Source organism: Cotesia typhae, unplaced genomic scaffold, assembly GCF_013202065.1.
Source record: "Cotesia typhae breed Kobodo isofemale line unplaced genomic scaffold, CoteBio_Ctyphae scaffold_13, whole genome shotgun sequence".
Classification (NCBI taxonomy): Eukaryota; Metazoa; Arthropoda; class Insecta; order Hymenoptera; family Braconidae; genus Cotesia; species Cotesia typhae.
The window spans coordinates 9,199,294-9,219,427 of NW_027423774.1; the positions used below are offsets into that span (position 1 = coordinate 9,199,294).

At 31.1% G+C, this 20,134-nt stretch overlaps 2 protein-coding genes across 6 annotated transcripts in view; one reads left to right on the forward strand and one right to left on the reverse strand.

Annotated features, from left to right (window-relative positions):
• Positions 1–20,134, reverse strand: part of LOC141534860 (coiled-coil domain-containing protein AGAP005037) — a 651,729-nt gene that overhangs the window by 572,316 nt on the left and 59,279 nt on the right. The window contains exon 1 of one of the 5 annotated variants that reach the window (XM_074254464.1): positions 3,344–3,850. The exons of the other annotated variants lie outside the window; for them this stretch is intronic. Coding sequence (XP_074110565.1) covers positions 3,344–3,380 — 37 coding nt within the window. The 5' untranslated portion in view covers positions 3,381–3,850. Of the gene's footprint in view, positions 1–3,343; positions 3,851–20,134 lie in introns of those variants that run through there. 5 annotated transcript variants of the gene reach the window in all.
• Positions 14,882–15,647, forward strand: LOC141535154 (uncharacterized). The gene is made up of 3 exons (XM_074254977.1): positions 14,882–14,952; positions 15,204–15,345; positions 15,510–15,647. Exons 1-3 carry the CDS (start codon positions 14,882–14,884, stop codon positions 15,627–15,629), a joined length of 333 nt encoding a protein of 110 aa, XP_074111078.1. The 3' UTR covers positions 15,630–15,647.

The window sequence follows — 20,134 nt, forward strand, 5'->3', positions numbered from 1 at the left end:
TGACGGCCGATCATTGGCGACTTTTAATGGCCCACGGACGGCTGAATGTCCAAATGATAACAACGGCCCATTAACGGCAGTTGATTATCGGCCGATTGTAAAAAAAGTTATCGGGCCGTTAATGGCTGATCATCGGCTGAGTATGTTAAAATAAAAAAAAAAAAAAAACTAAAAATTTAACCGATATGCCGTAGAATTTTTTATTCCTATAATCGTATTGGCGTTATGAAGTCAAGTAGTAGAAGATGTAGTACAGGAGCGTCGATCCTAGTCGGATATTCTGAAAAAATTTTCAAGGTTAAGTGGAAGTGGGAATCGAACCTGGTTTGTCCGCGTGAAAGTCTCGATCATTACCGGCTGCGCTGCATGCTGGAATCTCACTGAAAAATTCTACTTAGCTATTGGAATGATTGAAATATATTTTATTACTGCACATACAGATTATGAAATTTATTAGTACTCAATTTTGTCGATTTTTGTATAAAGTTTTTAAATGTCTGAAGACGATTATTTTTTTTATTCTAAATTTAATTTGCACCAAACCTATTTAGGCTAATCCCTTATTAGAAAAAGAGATTCAAAAAGATTACCTCAATGTAAAGTGTATATCTATGTAGTAGTAAAAATCAAATCTTTTTCAATTTTTTCAAACAATTTTAATCTTTTTAAATCTTTTTTTCTAATAAGGGATAGTTAGTCCTTCCAATAGTTATATGTTTGTTTCAAAAATTATGCCATCCTTTTCTCAAGTCAAACTTCGAAATCACATTTAAAATTTTTATTGTCTTGTTTTATTTACTCATTATTTTTGTTTAGATCTACGATAATCTTGTATAAAAGTTTATATATTTTTTTTATTTATTTATATAAGTTTATATATAACTTCTATTTGGATCAATAATAATCTTAAATAAACATTACAATATCTTTTTTCCTTTTTTAAATATTATACTTCGCGAAATGCATCTCCGAAAACCCAAATTTGTGTTATTATAAAATAACAAATTGGCCAAGAACAGCCAGACTTTGGGCGATAAATGGATATTAATTGCAAAATATTATTGTCCGCAATAGACGGCGACCAGCGTTTAACCAAGTATGGCCCGTTGACATATCCCTATAACTGGCCAATCGTTGGCTGCCAGATATCGGCCGATGGTTGGGATTGTGTCCATTAACGGCAACTTTGTATGGGTATTTTCAATGAAAGTTGTACATTCAAAATTAATAAGTGGGCATCCATCAATTACGTGAGGTGATTTTTTTATTTTTCTGCCCCTCCCTCTCCCCCTGGTGAGATGTCGTGAGATTTTATTCAACCCCCTTCCCCCAATAAACGCATTGGATTGTTATTGTAAAAAGAAAAAAACAAATTTGCTTTATGCTTTTATTTACGACTATTTAAGACTAGTAATCAATATTACTGAGAGTTTAATTAAAAGAGTAATAAAAATTTAACAATAGAATACTTAAATCGTAACTACCTTCGTCACTAACTTCGTTCATCGAGTCGCGCGTTCAGCTGACAGTGGCGCGAAAACAAAGGATGGGTTACACTATACCGTAAATATAGATTGAATTGAGCTATTTGGTATAAAACAAATATGGTGGTTTGACAGAGAGTAAATGTATAACGTCGAAGTATATATGAACTTATTTTCTTTCGGATAAATTAATAAATGATCTTAATCGTATTACGATTACGTTTAAGACAAAATTTTAAGCACTTACAATCTGGATTAAATGGACCAAAATAGTATAATTTTTTTTTGTTACAATCAAAAAAAAAATGGCGTGATATTTGCCGAAACCCCCCCCCCTCTCTCCAGCGTAAGATTAGATAAGATTTGACTCGACCCCCCCCCCCTTAAACACCTCACGTAATTTATGGATGCCCCCTTATCGCGAACGGAAGAAAACCGAAAAAAGTGTTTTTTTCGGATTACACCGAAATTTCCGGTGTAATCGATTTGTGTTTAAACGTATATCATAGAATTTGAAAAACTACGTTGAATGCCGCCAACCGCGTGAAAATCGGTTTATCCACTCAAAAGTTATTGCGGTTTGAAAATTAAAAAAATTGTGATTTATTAAACTCCTATCAAACTTTTGAGCTCGGAGAGCTCAAAACTACACGAAAATTAGATCTTTGAGCTCGAAGTGTAATTTCGAGCGCTTAATTACGAAAGTAGCAGGAAGTTGCAGGGATGGCCTTCAGGGTCAACCGTTTTCCTAATTTATTTAAAAGTAGTTTCTTTGGAATCTCTTTTAAACGGCTTGACCGATCGATTTTAAAAACTTATCAGATCTCAACCTTAAAAAACGACGTCGACCACCACCAACCGCGTCAAAATCGGTTCATTCATTTGGGAGATATCGTGAACAAAAGAAATCGAAAAAAATCGAATTTTTTAACAGAAAACTCTAAAATTTTACATCTGATCAATTTATGTTGACATATTGTTTATAGTACTTAAAAAACTGCATCGATTGCTGCAAGCTGCATGAAAATCGGTTTGCTGAATTAAAAGTTGTCGTAGTTTGAAAATAAATAAAATCGTTTTTTATCAAACTTTTATTAGACTTTTGGGCTCGAAGAGCTCCAAAGTATCAAACAGCTTATTTTTAAGCTCAAAGAGCTCAAAATATGACAGTGAATTTTTAAACTTAAAGAGCTCGAAAACATCGCAAAAGCGGCAAAATTGCAAGCGCGTAATAACTGAACTTAGCGGGAAGTAACAGGCATGGCCTTTAGGATCAACCGTTTTGCAAATTTTTGTTAGAAAATTTACTCCTCTTTTTTAATCTTTTTAAAAATTTTTAAAATCTTTATTAGTTTTCGAGACATTTGCGAATAACTAAACCTCTTTTTGTTTTTTTAGTTAATTGAAAAACTTCATTTTTTTCAGAAATCATCTAGATGCAATGCGAATCGAATGATAACTCAATTATAATTTTCGGAGACTGCTGGATAAAGTTCACCAAAAAGGCACTTGTTGACTAGACTACAAATCCTATGTACGTCTTAATACTCACGCCTGAAAAGTGAAAGCTGCGCACAATAGGTTGCTCACCAAAACGTAATGAGGTTATTCGTTCGGTAGATTTTACTCCTTATGTTTTTTCCATACCGAGAGCCTTTTATGAAAATTGATTCTTCGGGAGTAAACTCCAATGATTTATAAGATTTGTAAAGTATTTCTAACAAGTACCAGGAAAAAGAAAAAAAATAATTAAACTACATGTGCATCAAATGTTTTTTTTTACGAATAAACTCAAAATTTACAATCGTATAATATCGCAAAAATATCATTCTTAAATAATAACAGTAATTTATGCTTACCTGTAAATCTATATTGACTGAATGGAAAGGCTTTCATTTTTGATAAGTTCAGCAGCGTTCTATCTCTACAAACATTTTTACTTATGTTTCTGTGTATACTTCAATGGATTTTTTTAATCGTATGCTATTAATATCCCCGCGTATGTTAACGGATATACGCGTACATATATTTACGCATATACGCGCACATTTTCTATATGCGTTTACATATGTTTTCCTATGCATTTGACGATGTATTTAGATATACAGGGTGTCTCTGAAGTGGCGGGAGTAATTGTTGGGGTCGATAGAGAAAAAAATACTGAATCGAAAGTTCCTGAGCCAAAAATTTTTTTGGGCCATAGAATTTGAGTTATGAATTAAAAACGATAGCCAATCAGAAGCGCGCTATTCGAGAAATGAAAATGAGCGGGGAAGTAGAGGAGACGCGAGAGTGAGATGCTGCAATAGCAGCTTACTCGCTCACACAAAGCCGAGCATGAGAGGGGATTGTGACGCTATGAGCCGAGTACGTAAGTGTGAATGAGTGGATGTATGAGGTCGCAAGCGGACGGCTTAATGTATGAGTGTGTGTCCGTGTATCGCAGCATTATTGGAGGCGTTGTAACGCTGAATTAAAGCTAACCGGGTACTCTAAGACAGAGAAAAAATTTTAATTTTTATTTTTATTCGAAAAATTTAATAAAAAAAAATAAAAAGGCCCAAGATTTAACCAGACCCACAGAAACGGAGAGTAAATTTTTAATTCTCATTTATTTTGCTGGGGATTATTTTCAAATACAAAAAAAAAAAGGCTAAGATTCAACTGGAATCCAAAAAGAGATGGATGAAAAAATTTTATTTTTTATTTTTAATCAGCAAAATTATTTTTCTTTAAAAAAGAGCCCAATCTCGACTGGAGCAAGAAAAAATGATTGAAAAATTTTATTATTAATTTTCAATCAACAAAATTATTATAAAAAAATAAATGGGCCCAAGTCTCAACCGGACCCAAACAAACGGATAAAAATTTTTATTACTTACTTAATTTGCTGGAAATTATCTTTAAAAACGAAAAAAATGCCCAAGACTCGATCGGATCCAAAAAAATAACAGTACAAAAATTTTTTCCTTATTTTCAATCAGCAAAATTGTTTCTTTTAAAAAAAGGCCCAATCTCGACTGGAGCAAAAAAAAATGATTAAAAAATTTTATTATTAATTTTCAATCAACAAAATTATTTAAAAAAAAAAATAGTCCGCAGACTCAACCGGACCCAAACAAACAGATAGATAGTTTTAATTACTTATTTATTTTGATGGGAATTATTTTAAAAAACGAAGAAAATCGCCCAAGACTCGACCGGACCCAAAAAAAAAAAAAATAAATTGAAAAATTTTGTTTTCATTTTCAATCAGCCAAATTAATTTCTTTTCGAAACAAGGCCCAATCTCAAACAGACTAAGAGAAACTAATTAAAAAATTTTATTTTTATTATTAATCAAATATTATTTAAAAAAGAAAATAAGCCACAGACTTAACCGGACTTAAACAAACGGATAGAAAATTTTTATTACTTACTTAATTTGCTGGAAATTATCTTTAAAAACGAAAAAATGCCCAAGACTCCATCAGACCGAAAGGGAGATGAATAAAAAAATTTTACTATTCATTTTTAATCATCATAATTAACTTTTTTATAATAAAAGGCTCAATTTCGACCGGACCCAGAAAAAATGATCCAAAAATTTTATTTTTTATTGTTGATCATCAAAACTAATTAAAAAAACAAATGAGGCCCTAGACTCAACTGGACCCAAACAAACGGATAAATAATTTTTATTACTTATTTATTTTGCAGGAAATTATTTTTGAAAACGATAAAAAATGCCCTAGACTCGACCAGACCCGAAATAAAATAAATTGAAAATCTTTGTTTTTCTATTTTTAATCAGCAAAATTATTTTCCTTTGAAAAAGGGCCTGATCTCGACTGGAGCAAGAAAAAATAATTGAAAAGTTTTATAATGAATTTTTAATCAACAAAATTTTTTAAAAAAGAAAATAGGCCCCAGACTTAACTGGACCCAAACAAACGGAAAGAAAACTTTTATTCCTGTTTTTTTGTTGGGAATTATTTTTCGAAACAAAAAAATTGCCCAAGACTCGACCGGACCCGAAAAAGATAAATCGAAAAATTTTATTTCTAAATATTAATTAACTAAATTATTAAGAAAAAAAAAAATAGACCCAAGACGCAGCAGGACCCAAATAAACGGATAGAAATTTTTTATTACTTGATCACCAAGATTAATTTTCCTTGAAAAGAAAGGCCCAATCTCAAACAGACTTCGAATAACTGATTGAAAAATTTTATTATTATCAATTATTAATTAACAACATTATTCTTAAAAAAAAATTAATAGGCCCCAGACTCAATCGGACCCAAACAAACGGATCGAAAACTTTTATTTCCCATTCATTTTGCTAGGAATTATTTTTAAAAACGAAAAAATGCCCAAGACTCGACCAGAGCCAAGAATAGAAGAATGCAAAAAAATTTATTTTCTCTTTTCAATAACAAACAAAAATTTATTGAACAAAAATCAGCCTAATCTTGACAAGACGATAAAAAACTGATTGAAAAAATTTATTATCAATTATTAATTGACAAAATTATTTCAAAAAAGAAAATAGGCCCCAGACTCAACCGGACCAAAACGAACAGATAGAAAATTTTTATTACTTATTTCTTATGCTCGGAATAATTTTTGAAAACAGAAGGAATTGCCCAAGACTCAACCGGACCCAACCAAACGGATGGAAAACTTTCATTTCTCATTTATTTTGCTGGGAATTATTCTGTAAAATAATTTTTCAATTAATCGTCAGGTAAAATGTCAAAAAATAAATTAAAACAAACATTGAACTCAAGTCCCAATAATTTTGATATTTTAATTAAAATTATTTTTTAATTAATTGACAGGTAAAATGTCAAATAAGGAATTGAAAAAAAAATCGCTCTCGAGTCCTGATAATTTTGATATTTTTATTAAAATTATTTATCAGTTAATTAACAGGTAAAATGTCAACTAATAAATTAAAAAAAAAAATTGAACTCAAGTCCGAATAATTTTGATATTTTAATTGAAATTATTTATCAGTTAATTGACAGGTAAAATGTAAAAAATATACTAAAAAAAAATCGCTCTCGAGTCCTGATAATTTTGATATTATTATTAAAATTATTAATCACTTAATCAACAAGCGAAATGTCAAATGATAAATTAAAAAAAAATTGAACTCAAGTCCGAATAATTTTGATATTTTTAATAGAATTATCTATCAGTGAATTAACAGGTAGAATGTCAAATTATAAATTAAGAAAAAAATTGAACTCAAGTCCGAATAATTTTGATATTTTTATTAGAATTATCTATCAGTGAATTAACAGGTAGAATGTCAAATTATAAATTAAGAAAAAAATTGAACTCAAGTCCGAATAATTTTGATATTTTTATTAGAATTATCTATCAGTGAATTAACAGGTAGAGTGTCAAATTATAAATTAAGAAAAAATTGAACTCAAGTCCGAATAATTTTGATATTTTTATTAGAATTATCTATCGGTGAATTAACAGGTAGAATGTCAAATTATAAATTAAGAAAAAATTGAACTCAAGTCCGAAAAATTTTGATATTTTTATAAAAATTATTTTTAATTAATTGACAGGTAAATAAATAATAAATTAAAAAAAAAAAAATTGAACTCAGGTCCTGATAATTTTGATATTTTAATTAAAGTTGTTTATCAAACAATTGACTGTTAAAATCCTGAATAATAAATTAAAAATAAATCGCACTCATGTTCTCATAATTTTGATCTTATAATTGAAATAAATTTCTAATGAATTGACGGGTAAAATCCCAAGTATCAAATTAAGTAGTAATCGCACCCAAGCCCTGATAATTTTGATATTTTAATTTAAATTATTTATCACTTAATTGATAGGTAAAATGTCAAATGATAAATTAACAAAACATTGAATTCAAGTCCTTATAATTTTGATATTTCAATTTAAATATTCTTTTTATTCACTGACAGGTAAAATGTCGAAGAAAATATGAAAAAGAAATGGCATTCACGTTTTAGTAATTTTGATATTTTAGTTTCCCTTTTTCTTAGCAAAGAAATCATTTCAAAAAAATCTACAGGTGTTTCGGCAGTTCAAGGATAACTTTACTTTAATGTTATTAGTTTGCATTCACATCATTACACTTTACTCCTTTTATTAAGCAAACGTGAATGTAAAAATTCGGCGGTCTTAAGGTCGACTATTACTACTTAGTTTCCTCTAGTACTCATTCGATTAATAATTCTGATGACTTTCATGCTTTTTACTACGTGCAAGAGGTTCCATCCTTTCTGTTTGCAACTAATCTTTGGCTTACTACAAATTGCCTGATTCATTTTATCAAAAATAAAAATTTTTTTACTAATGTGAATAGTCATATAAAATGCAAACTAGAAAATTTTATTATTTTTCCCTAATTTTATAAACAACAAATTAATTAAAAATATCTTCGAGTATTCTGTCACTGTTTTATACTTATTATTATTATCCTAATTGTTGTCAGAGTTTTTTCTGTCTCTGTTTCTGTCTTTATTCCTCTCATTCAGCGATGTTCGTCTCTTTAAATTTATTTTTTCCGCGGATTTCCCTGATCGCTTTTTTTTTTTCTCTCTCTTCTCGTTGACGATTTTATTTGTTTTGAGATTTCATTTGTTATTATCTAATTATGGGTTAAATTTTGCGTTCATGTCAGTCTTACAACTCATTTTCTGACAGCATCTCATTACCTCTGCATACTTTTATTGTGTTTTATTAATTCTGCGTTTAATATTAATTACCATTATGGCTTTTTATACAGCCGCTGAGTATACTGAAATGTTGATCATTTACGGTGAGTGTAATCGAAACGCTGAAGCTGCTGTCCGTGAATATCGCGAAAGATTTCCAAATCGCGAACGCTTTCCCAACCGCAGTGTGTTTTTGCGTTTAATTCAACGGGCTCGCGAAAATGGTTGCCTGGTACCCGTTGATAGTGAGCGTGTCGGTCGCCCTCGTCGGATACCTGTTCAGGTAGAGGAACAAGTACTCGATGCCGTCAATGCTGATCCCGGTACCAGCACTCGAAGACTCGAGCGTCGGCTTCCTGTTTCTCGATCTACGATTAACCGTATCACCCGTGCAAATAAGATTCATCCGTACCACAAACGAAAGGTGCAGAAACTTGAAGCTGGTGATTATGCTTTGCGGAGAACGTTTTGCCAATTTATTATCAACAGCCACGCTGCCGATCCGACGTTTCTCGAAAATGTTTTGTGGACGGATGAATCGTTATTTACTCGTGAGGGTTGTTTCAATCCGCACAACGTCCACTGGTATGCGGAGGAGAATCCTCACATGACGGTGAACCGTAATTTTCAGAACAAGTGGAAAATCAACATGTGGGGAGGAATAATCGGCGACACTGTGCTACTATACGAATTACCGGAAACCATGAACGTAAGTTTAATTAAAAATTTACACAATTAAAAAATTTCGCGCTTCAGAAAATTTTCTCCACTCAGTTTACCGTTAAAACTTCAATGTAAAATTCTTCGACACTTTGCAAATATTGAAATTATTCGAATAATATTTTTGTGTTTGAAAATAAGATTTTTATTTTTGTAAATTAATTCTTTATAATACCTAATTTTTCATAAAAATTCTTTGGAAGAGTTTTTCTTTCTTAATTTGTTAAAATAAAGGAAAATTTTCTGGGGTAACTTCTGTTGTTGATGCGAAAATATTTCGAAAAATTCGTTCAAATAATTTTTCATTAAAATTGGAAAAATCCCTACGAGTAAACTTCGTTTTATCTGTTAAAATTTTAGAAAATTATTTTTAAAATTTTTAACAAAATTTCCCTTTGGTTTAAATTAAAGAAATTTTTAACTCCCTGATTTTCTCACTTTCACAGTCGAAATTTTTCGTTATTACAGAGTGCTCAGTATCTCTTGTTTTTGGGAGGAAATTTACCCCAGCTTCTAGCAGGAGTTAATCCTCAACCGACGTGGTTTCAACAGGATGGTGCGCCGTGCCACTCATCTGGGGACATAACCAATTTCTTAAATGCCCAGTATGGCCAACAGTGGCTGGGGAGGTATGGTCCAGTGAGATGGCCACCAAGATCACCAGACTTGACTCCGCTCGATTACTACTTGTGGGGTTTCATGAAGGAAGGGGTATATTTTGATGAACCTGCAGATCAAATGGAAACAATGGCAAGGATCATGGCTGCACGAGAACTAATAACGCCGGAAATCCTGCAGTGTGTTCGGGAAAACCTTTTGGAGCGGTGTCATCGGTGCTTAGAAAGGAATGGAGGCCATTTTGAGAACCTTATGGATTAATGATTTTTTTTTTTTTAATTTACAAATTCTCAATCAATTTTATTATACAGATTTTTGTTATTTTTGTTATTTTATTGTTTTTTTTTATTTTTGAGAATTTGATAATAAAGTTCATAATTTTAGTACAGAAAAGGAATTTTGTTATTTGAGGTTTTACCTATCAATGAATTAATGAATAATCTTAATCAGAATATGAAAATTATCAGGACTTGAGTGCAATTATTTTTGAATTTTTTTATTTGACAATTAACCTGTCAATTAATTAGAAAATAATTTAAATTAAAATATCGAAATTATTAGGACTTGAGTTCAATGTTTCTTTTAATTAATTTTTTGAAATTTTACCTGTCAATTAATGGAAAACTAATTTTAATTAAAATATCAAAATTATCACGTCGTGATTGCAATTTCTTTTTTATTTTTTTATTTGACATTTTACCTGTCAATTAATTAAAAAATAATTTTAATTTAAATATCAAAACTATCAGGATTTGAGTGCAATTTTTTTAAATTTTTTTACTTGGAATTTTACTTGTCAATTAATTGAAAAATAATTTTAATTAAAATATCAAAATTATCAGCTCGTAATTGCTATTTCTTTTTGATTTTTTTCTTGGAAATTTAACTGTCAATTGAATAGGAAATAATTTTAATTAAAATTCCAGAATTATCAAGACTGAGGACTGATTTTTTCTTTAATTTTTTGATTTGACTTTTTACCAGTTAATTAATTGAAAAATAATATTAATTGAAATTTTAAAATTATCAGGTTTTGAATGGAATTTTTTTCAAATTTGTTTACTTGGAATTTTACCTGTTAATCAATAGAAAAATAATTTTAATTAAAATATCAAAATTATCAGGTCGTGATTGCTATTTCTTTTTGATTTTTTTCTTGGAATTTTATCTGTTAATCAATTAAAAAACAATTTTAATCAAAATTTTAAAATTATCAGGTTTTGAGTGCAATTTCTTTTTTATTTTTGTATTTGACATTTTACCTGTCAATTAATTGAAAAATAATTTTAATTAAAATTTTCAAATTATCAGGTCGTGATTGCAATTTCTTTTTTATTTTTGTATTTGACATTTTACCTGTCAATTAATTGAAAAATAATTTTAATTAAAATTTTCAAATTATCAGGTCGTGATTGCAATTTCTTTTTTATTTTTTTATTTGACATTTTACCTGTCAATTAATTGAAAAATAATTTTAATTAAAATATCAAAATTATCAGGTCGTGATTGCTATTTCTTTTTGATTTTTTTCTTGGAAATTTAACTGTCAATTGAATAGGAAATAATTTTAATTGAAATTCCAGAATTATTAAGACTGAGGACTGATTTTTTCTTTAATTTTTTTATTTGACTTTTTACCGGTCAATTAATTGAAAAATAATTTCAACTAAAATTTTAAAATTATCAGGTCGTGATTGCAATTTCTATTTTATTTTTCTATTTGACATTTTACCTGTCAATTAATTGAAAAATAATTTTAATCAAAATATCGAAATTATCAGGTTTTGAGTGCAATTTTTTCAAATTTGTTTACTTGGAATTTTACCTGTTAATCAATCAAAAAATAATTTTAATTAAAATATAAAAATTATCAGGTCGTGATTGCAATTTCTTTTTTATTTTTGCATTTGACATTTTACCGGTCAATTACTCGAGTAAATATTTTGATTACAATATCAAGGACTTGAGTGCAAGTTCTTTTCAATTCTTTTATTCAAGATTTTACTAGTCAATTAATCAATCAGTAATTCTAATCAAAATAATCAAATTGTCAGAACTTGAGAACAATTCTATGTTAATTTTTTCATTTGAGATTTTACCTGTCAATTTTTCGACATCTAAATTCGATTACAATAATAAATCCATCAGGACGAATGTAATTTCTGTATTTCAGATTTTACATGTCAATTGATTAATTAATAATTTTAATTTAAATAATTAAATTATCAGTAGTTGAGTACAATTTCTTGTTAATTTTTTGATTTTAGACTGTACTTGTAGATTGATCAATCATTAATTTTAATTGAAATAATAAAAAAATTATCACGTCTTGAGGGCAATTCCTTTTTAATTTGTTATTCGAGATTTTGCTAGTCAATTTATTAATTAATAATTTTAATTTGAATTTTGGTGATTTTCTAATTATTTAAATTTATTGACGCTAACAAAATCAAGAAAAAAATTCTTCAATCCTTTTACTTAGGTCCAGTCGACTCTTGTGCCTTCTTTTAAAAATCATTCTTTATTCGTCAAAAGTAAATAATAAAAGTTTCCAATGTCTTTTCGAGGTCGAGACAAGTCTTGGCCATTCTTTTCGTTCTCCATAATTTCCCTTCCAATTCAAATGAAAAAATAAAAATTTCTTATACGTTCATTCGGCTACGGTTGAGTCTAGGGCCTCATTTGTTTTTTTAATTAGTTTTGATGATCAACAATAAAAATAAAATTTTTGGATCATTTTTTCTGGGTCCGGTCGAAATTGAGCCTTTTATTATAAAAAAGTTAATTATGATGATTAAAAATGAATAGTAAAATTTTTTTATTCATCTCCCTTTCGGTCTGATGGAGTCTTGGGCATTTTTTCGTTTTTAAAGATAATTTCCAGCAAATTAAGTAAGTAATAAAAATTTTCTATCCGTTTGTTTAAGTCCGGTTAAGTCTGTGGCTTATTTTCTTTTTTAAATAATATTTGATTAATAATAAAAAATAAAATTTTTTAATTAGTTTCTCTTAGTCTGTTTGAGATTGGGCCTTGTTTCGAAAAGAAATTAATTTGGCTGATTGAAAATGAAAACAAAATTTTTCAATTTATTTTTTTTTTTGGGTCCGGTCGAGTCTTGGGCGATTTTCTTCGTTTTTAAAATAATTCCCATCAAAATAAATAAGTAATTAAAACTATCTATCTGTTTGTTTGGGTCCGGTTGAGTCTGCGGACTATTTTTTTTTAAATAATTTTGTTGATTGAAAATTAATAATAAAATTTTTAATCATTTTTTTGCTCCAGTCGAGATTGGGCCTTTTTTAAAAGAAACAATTTTGCTGATTGAAAATAAGGAAAAATTTTTGTACTGTTATTTTTTTGGATCCGATCGAGTCTTGGGCATTTTTTCGTTTTTAAAGATAATTTCCAGCAAATTAAGTAAGTAATAAAAATTTTTATCCGTTTGTTTGGGTCCGGTTGAGACTTGGGCCCATTTATTTTTTTATAATAATTTTGTTGATTGAAAATTAATAATAAAATTTTTCAATCATTTTTCTTGCTCCAGTCGAGATTGGGCTCTTTTTTAAAGAAAAATAATTTTGCTGATTAAAAATAAAAAATAAAATTTTTTCATCCATCTCTTTTTGGATTCCAGTTGAATCTTAGCCTTTTTTTTTTTTTTTTTGTATTTGAAAATAATCCCCAGCAAAATAAATGAGAATTAAAAATTTACTCTCCGTTTCTGTGGGTCTGGTTAAATCTTGGGCCTTTTTATTTTTTTTTATTAAATTTTTTCGAATAAAAATAAAAATTAAAATTTTTTCCTCTGTCTTAGAGTACCCGGTTAGCTTTAATTCAGCGTTACAACGCCTCCAATAATGCTGCGATACACGGACACACACTCATACATTAAGCCGTCCGCTTGCGACCTCATACATCCACTCATTCACACTTACGTACTCGGCTCATAGCGTCACAATCCCCTCTCATGCTCGGCTTTGTGTGAGCGAGTAAGCTGCTATTGCAGCATCTCACTCTCGCGTCTCCTCTACTTCCCCGCTCATTTTCATTTCTCGAATAGCGCGCTTCTGATTGGCTATCGTTTTTAATTCATAACTCAAATTCTATGGCCCAAAAAAATTTTTGGCTCAGGAACTTTCGATTCAGTATTTTTTTCTCTATCGACCCCAACAATTACTCCCGCCACTTCAGAGACACCCTGTATATGCTTGTCTATAGTGTGCCAAAATTCAATTTCCATGAAGAACCTTTTAAAATTAGAATTTTGAGTTCCGCTTTTAGCAGGAGCTGTCTTTGGAAATTTCCTAACATATTTTAGAGACGTTTTATTTGATTTTCATAAAATTTTTAACAGGAGATTTAGTTGCGCACTTCCGGCCAAAATTTGAAATTTCAGCGGAAATACCCCAACTAAATTCCTGTCAAAAATTTTTAAGAAAATCAAATAAATCGTTTCACCCTAAAATATGTTAGGAAATGTCCAAACACAGCTCCTGCTCAAAGCGGAAATCAAAATGCTAATTATGAAAGGTTCTCCATGAAAATGAAGTTTTGGCACACTCTCATGCTTGACATATATTTTTAAGCAAAGTGGGATGTATCGTGCCTAAATTTTTTCTGTGCGTCACATATATTCGAAATTGTACTCGAAAATGTACACAAAAATATATTTTTTTTTTCGGTGTAGGGAAGCCTGAAGAATTTTGAAAGCAGAAAGATATACTGCATCAGATATCTCGAGCCAGCGATGCTATCCGACGAAGGCATAAGATTTTGAAGTTGGGTAAGGATACATCTGAAAAAGCTATGATGAAAATGTTTAGAACCATTGTCACACCTCTTCAGAGGATAGTCGAATCTTCAAAGCTGAAAGAAGAAAATATTAAAAAAGAATAGGTCAAAAAGCAACAGTTTGAAAAACAAGAGGTTGAAAAATCTTTATTGCTGATCCGAAAAAGTTTAATAGTTTAATATCGGAAGCAGTGAGGCTGGGGGTGCAAACCCAATCGGTAAAACAGATTTGTGGATTCGTACCCATATCAAGTTAACCCCTCCGTAGATATGGGTGACCTGTTTTACCGACCGTTTGAGGATATGTTCGATGTTTTACAGGTGGTGCTGGTGGTGAATTCTGTAATTTGAATCTATCCGCCATTTCCCCACCATTTTAAATTCGCCATGTGGTGACTGATATCTGTTATTTTTTCGCCAATTTTCAATTCACCATCTGGTGGCTGCTATCCGCCATTTTCCCGCCATTTCTAAATTCGCTATCTGGTAGCTGCTATCTGCCATTTTGAATCCGCCATTTGGTGGCTGCTATCCGCCATTTGGTGGCTGCTATCCGCCATTCTGAGTTCATGCGAGAAGATACGCCACCTGTTGGGGTTTTTGTCTACCTTCAAACAGGTCAGAGCCTGTCCAAGGTCATGTAACTGCGCAGTTTTCTTTTTTGATGCGTAGTAGATGACGTCATCGACAGGTCTGAACCTGTTCAAGGTCATATAACTGTACAGTTTTCTTTGTTCTATTTCTAACTGTGTAGTAGATGATGTCATCAGACAGATTTAAACCTGTTTAAGGTCGCGTAACTGCGCAGTTTTCCTTGTTCGATTTCTAATTGCGTAGAATATGACGTCATCAAACTTGTTTTGAGGTAGAGAAATGTAGGTAACTGGGCAGTATTTTCTGCCCATATAAGCAGCTTACAGAGGACTTACTTCACAAAAACGAAGTACACGTCTCCAGTGAAGTACGAGCTCTTGGCGACTACAAGTTTTATCGAAGTACGAGAATACCAAAAGTTCATCTCTTATTATCAAGTGTAAGTAATCATTAATTAATTATCAATTAACTTCAATTAATCAACTAATTAATTCTGAATTAATCAATTAATTTTGAATTAATAAATTAATCAATTTTGAATTAATAAATTAGTTAATTTTGAATTAATGAATTAGTTAATTTTGAATTAATGATATTTTACAGCTTTCAAACTTGGATCTTGCCAAGTTGAATGAGGTTAATTGTTTGGTAGAAATCCTACCTGTCAAGAAAATGAATGAGTTGGACTTCAATCGGGAGTACAAAATCAAAGAGTTAAAATAAGTCTCAACGCAATATGGATCGAGGATTGTTGGAAATATTGAGGATGGGTTCGCCATTTATTTACCGGCTAGAGCAGCAGTATTATTACAGGGTTTTGGTGTCATGGAAATTTTGAATGATTTATCAGAATCAAATCACTCATTTATGCGTTATCATGGAGGCAAATATAATAAATTTGAATTTATTGATTCTATTCTTGATGTAAATAGTAATAGTAGAACTATCTAAATAAAAAAATTGTCTAATTAATACCATGGTGTTCATTTAATCTTATAGTATTAAGTCAATTTTTAATTCTGCTATACCGAACTAAGCATAGTCCCTGCATCATGTTCATATAACGGAAATCATTATTATCAAATAGTTATAAATTAGGTATTCATTAATTAACTTGAAATTTTGAAGGTTATAAATAATCACAATTAAATTTCTATTTCTTAATTTATTGACTGCTTGAAAACCAATCTTCTAAATATTTTACATTTTCCAAAGCACATAAATCAGATAAACAATCATGATAATTGAAAAAATGATTATTACATATTTTCATGCTTTTCAAAGATGGACATTTGAAATTATCAAGATCGATTACAATTTCATTATGACAATCAATTAAATTTTGGATCCATAACTTTTTATCGATACCTTGTACATAAATAGTTTTTTTATTATTTGTTGAATAATTAAGACCTTCTTTAAGGTTGTAATATGAAGTTGTTCCCGCGCTCCACCCAATTCCGTGATAATTTCGAATCAACCCGGTATTTAGACGTTGATAGTTGGCGGGTAGTACTTCCAGTGATATGGTGGTTGAAATTGTGTGTATGATAACTCTTCAAGATTATTAATATCATGTTGAATTGTTATTGAGGCCAACTCCTTGACAATGAAACAATGCGGAGCCTCACGTTATGTATTGCTCGTACAGCGACTGGCAGGTAAATGATATTTGTTGGCACTTCCACTATTTTATGTCCTGCTGGAACTCTCGAGAAAAATTCATGGATTGTGTGATTCTTCTCATCATTGATGTATGATCCAGTAGTTACATTGCACTCGACTCTCAGAGCGTTAATTTTTAATATTTGTACAGGCAAATCAGATTTATGTACTATGTTAGGTTCAAGCACACGTTTGGTGAATTCAAGTAATGATCCAATGCAATCTTCAGGTTCAAAATTTATAAGCTGATCACATTTTATTTCACTCTTCAACTCATTGTTGTTTGCTTTTAAAGTGAAACTCAGTTCTAGTAATGTTTTGTTTATGTAAGTTTCAATATCTTTGATTTCATAACTCCCTGTTGGTATAGTTATTTCTTGAAATCTCTTGATTGTATTTATTTTGGATCTTTTTGATGACACATAAAATTTATTAGCATCAACATTAATATTTGGTATTGAATTAAATGTCAGGAGCTTAACGAGTCCAAGTACATAATTTTTTGTTGGTGATAGCTCAATTGGTGGAAAATAATTTGCCTCCAGTACGGAGGAGTTTCCAGATAGTGTCAAGGTGAATGACTCTGCCATGACTGACGCTTGTCATTCCAACTCACTTCAATTTATAGTTGTCCAGCCAGGAATTTTAAGCACAAATATCCACATATGATTGTATCAAAGTCTTGATATCTTTTATGATTGTACTTTATGCTATCAACATCGAGATATGTCATCAAATCTTGTGAGAGTTGTAGATTACCAAAACTGTCAAAGTAAATTACTTGATTATGATTCTTCTTGTATGCAACCCAGTGAGTTCCAAGTCCAAGTTCTAAATTCATTATTGCTGATTCGTTTGTCTTCGGTCCAGATTTTGGTAGATCATTTCTCATGAAAACTCCACGGAAATTTGGAATTTTGAGCATCTTGGCATACTTCAGTAAATCGATGTTAGTCAGTGCTCGATGTGGTAGCTCTACTGGTTTTTTGACTTCTCGCAGCCAGCTCCTTCTGGGTATGGTTTCAGATAAAGTTCCATATCACTGCGGTAAGGTTTGAGGTATAATCCTTTACCTACAGCTATTTCCTCCATCTTCAAGTTGAGACGTTTCTTTTCATCAAGTTGATTTTTGGCGGCAATTGCATCATTTACAGCTTTTGCGACACCTGCGGCTCCAACTGCCAGAGCACCAACAGCTGATAATCCTGCAAACAGGGGAATCAAAAATGGAAGTACTCCACCAATTTTTGATTGAACTGGTAGAATACGAGGCAATCGAACGTTTCTCTTCCCACCAGCTTTCTTGACAGCCTTGCGAGTACCTTCAACAGCTGTTTGAACTGGATCTCCACTAGGTCGCATAGACTTTTTAGCTTCATCAACAATCTGTCTTAGAGGAACATCTTTTTTCTTGGTAGCCTTAGGCTTGGTTATCTTTCTCTTAATTGTCTCACGCTTAATAATAGGTTTTTCTTTTTTAAGACCCATACTGAAACGTCTTTTCAACTTCATGATTTTATTCACACTCCAAGCAGCAGCTTTTTCACTAATAGCAGCGTCTCTTGCTTGAAATCGTTGCCACGCTTTCTCAGCAAGTACTTTATCAGCCTCGTGACGGGCTTCCAAATTTTCACAATGTTTAGAGTAAGCTATAACGTGTTCCTTACACGCAGCGTCCAAAGGATTTATATCTGGATCACCTCGAGCTAACCTCTTGGATAACTTTGTACCTGGACCGCAGTACTGATACCCTGGTATGTGAAGTTCAAGTGGGAGCTTATTGATTATGTTGTTGAACAAACCTTTACCACGTTTGCTCTCAGACATGTCACATCGAAGACTGACTCGCTTATCTATATAAGCCGGTATATATATATATATATATATATATATATATATATATATATATATATATATATATATATATATATATATATATATATATATATATATATATATATATATATATATATATCTTGAGCTCAGAATCTCATCAGCAGTCATGGAGTTCAACAAACCAAGAGCTCAGTTGCCAGTTATCAATTTTGATCAAATTGTTCAAGGGACCAGTGTGAAAAAACTCAAACAACATGGTGCTTTACTTCCCCACAGTATCGGTGCAGTGTTTTGCGGGCCATCAAACTGTGGATAGACCAACGCTCTACTGTCTCTTATTGTACATCCAAACGGCTTGAGGTTTGAGAATATATATCTTTACTCTTGATAGGTTGATAGCTTCTATCTCTGTCAAACTTATATACGAATATCTAAGCATCTGATTAGAGATAATGCGAACTTTCTCGTTCTGTTCCGTCAAGATGAAATGAATCTGAAGCATATTTATAATGATCATATCAATACAGACATGCCGTACAACTCATTCAGAGATTTATGCTCGACATGTTGGAATAAATATGGGTTTGTGGTACTAGATACAGACAGTAAATTAAACAGTGGTAGGTATCGCAAAGGATTCGACTGCTTCATTAGTATAAATTGAGGTACTTTAGAGTGTGATAGCCATACATACTGTAGACGTTAACCCGTCAACATGAAACCTGAAGAAATTTCAAAGCAGAAGGATATTTTGCATCAGATATCTCAAGCCAGTGGTGCCATCTGACGGAAGCACAAGATGTTGAAGTTGTGTAAAGATACAGCTGAAAAATCCATGGAAGAAATGTTCAAGCCTATTGTCACATCACTTCAGAGTATAGTGGAATCTTCAAAGTTAAAAGGAGAAAATATTAAAAAAGAAAAAAAACCACAGGTTGAAAAACAAGAGGTTGAAAAATCTTTGTATGATGATCCAGAAGTATACAACAGTTTAATAACGGATGATGATAGTTCATTTGATAATACAGCACTTGCTATCACTCAGCTACCACCATAAACAAGTACTCCAGCTCGTAGAAATCCTCTCCTCACTACTTATCTACGACGTTTAAGTAAAGACATAATGATAATGATATGAGATATGGTGTACGCAGAAAGTATGGTGAAATGCATATGGGGGATTCACTTATTTCATTTGCAAATGATACAATAACTGTCAAAGAAAAAAATTATCCAATAACTTCTGGGTTGTTGGAATTATTATCTAGAAAATCACCAGAAGATGCACTTATCACCCCAGATGATAAGAAAAAGTATTTGGACATAATTCAACATACTAACGCTCATAGGAAAAATTATGATCCAAATCGTACCATTTATGACGATACAACAATCAAGTTTAATAAATACATTGCTGATTTTATCACCAAGTTCGGTAAAGGGTTACCAAAATATATGATTGCAAGAAAACAGAGATTACCAATGGACTCTGTTTACTGGGATGATCCAAATGAACTAGTTGATCGTTTGCGACTGTTGATGGCGTCTCAAGCTGCTGGAAATCCAAGTCACACAAATGAAATCATGTCAATTATTGAAGAACTTAGAGAGGTTGGGGTTATATATTAAAAAGCTTTTAGAAAATTATATCATTCAAACGTTGACTGTCAAAGTGTTCACAACTATGAGCATCGATATATTTGGACGTCCATTGGACAGTGACAAGT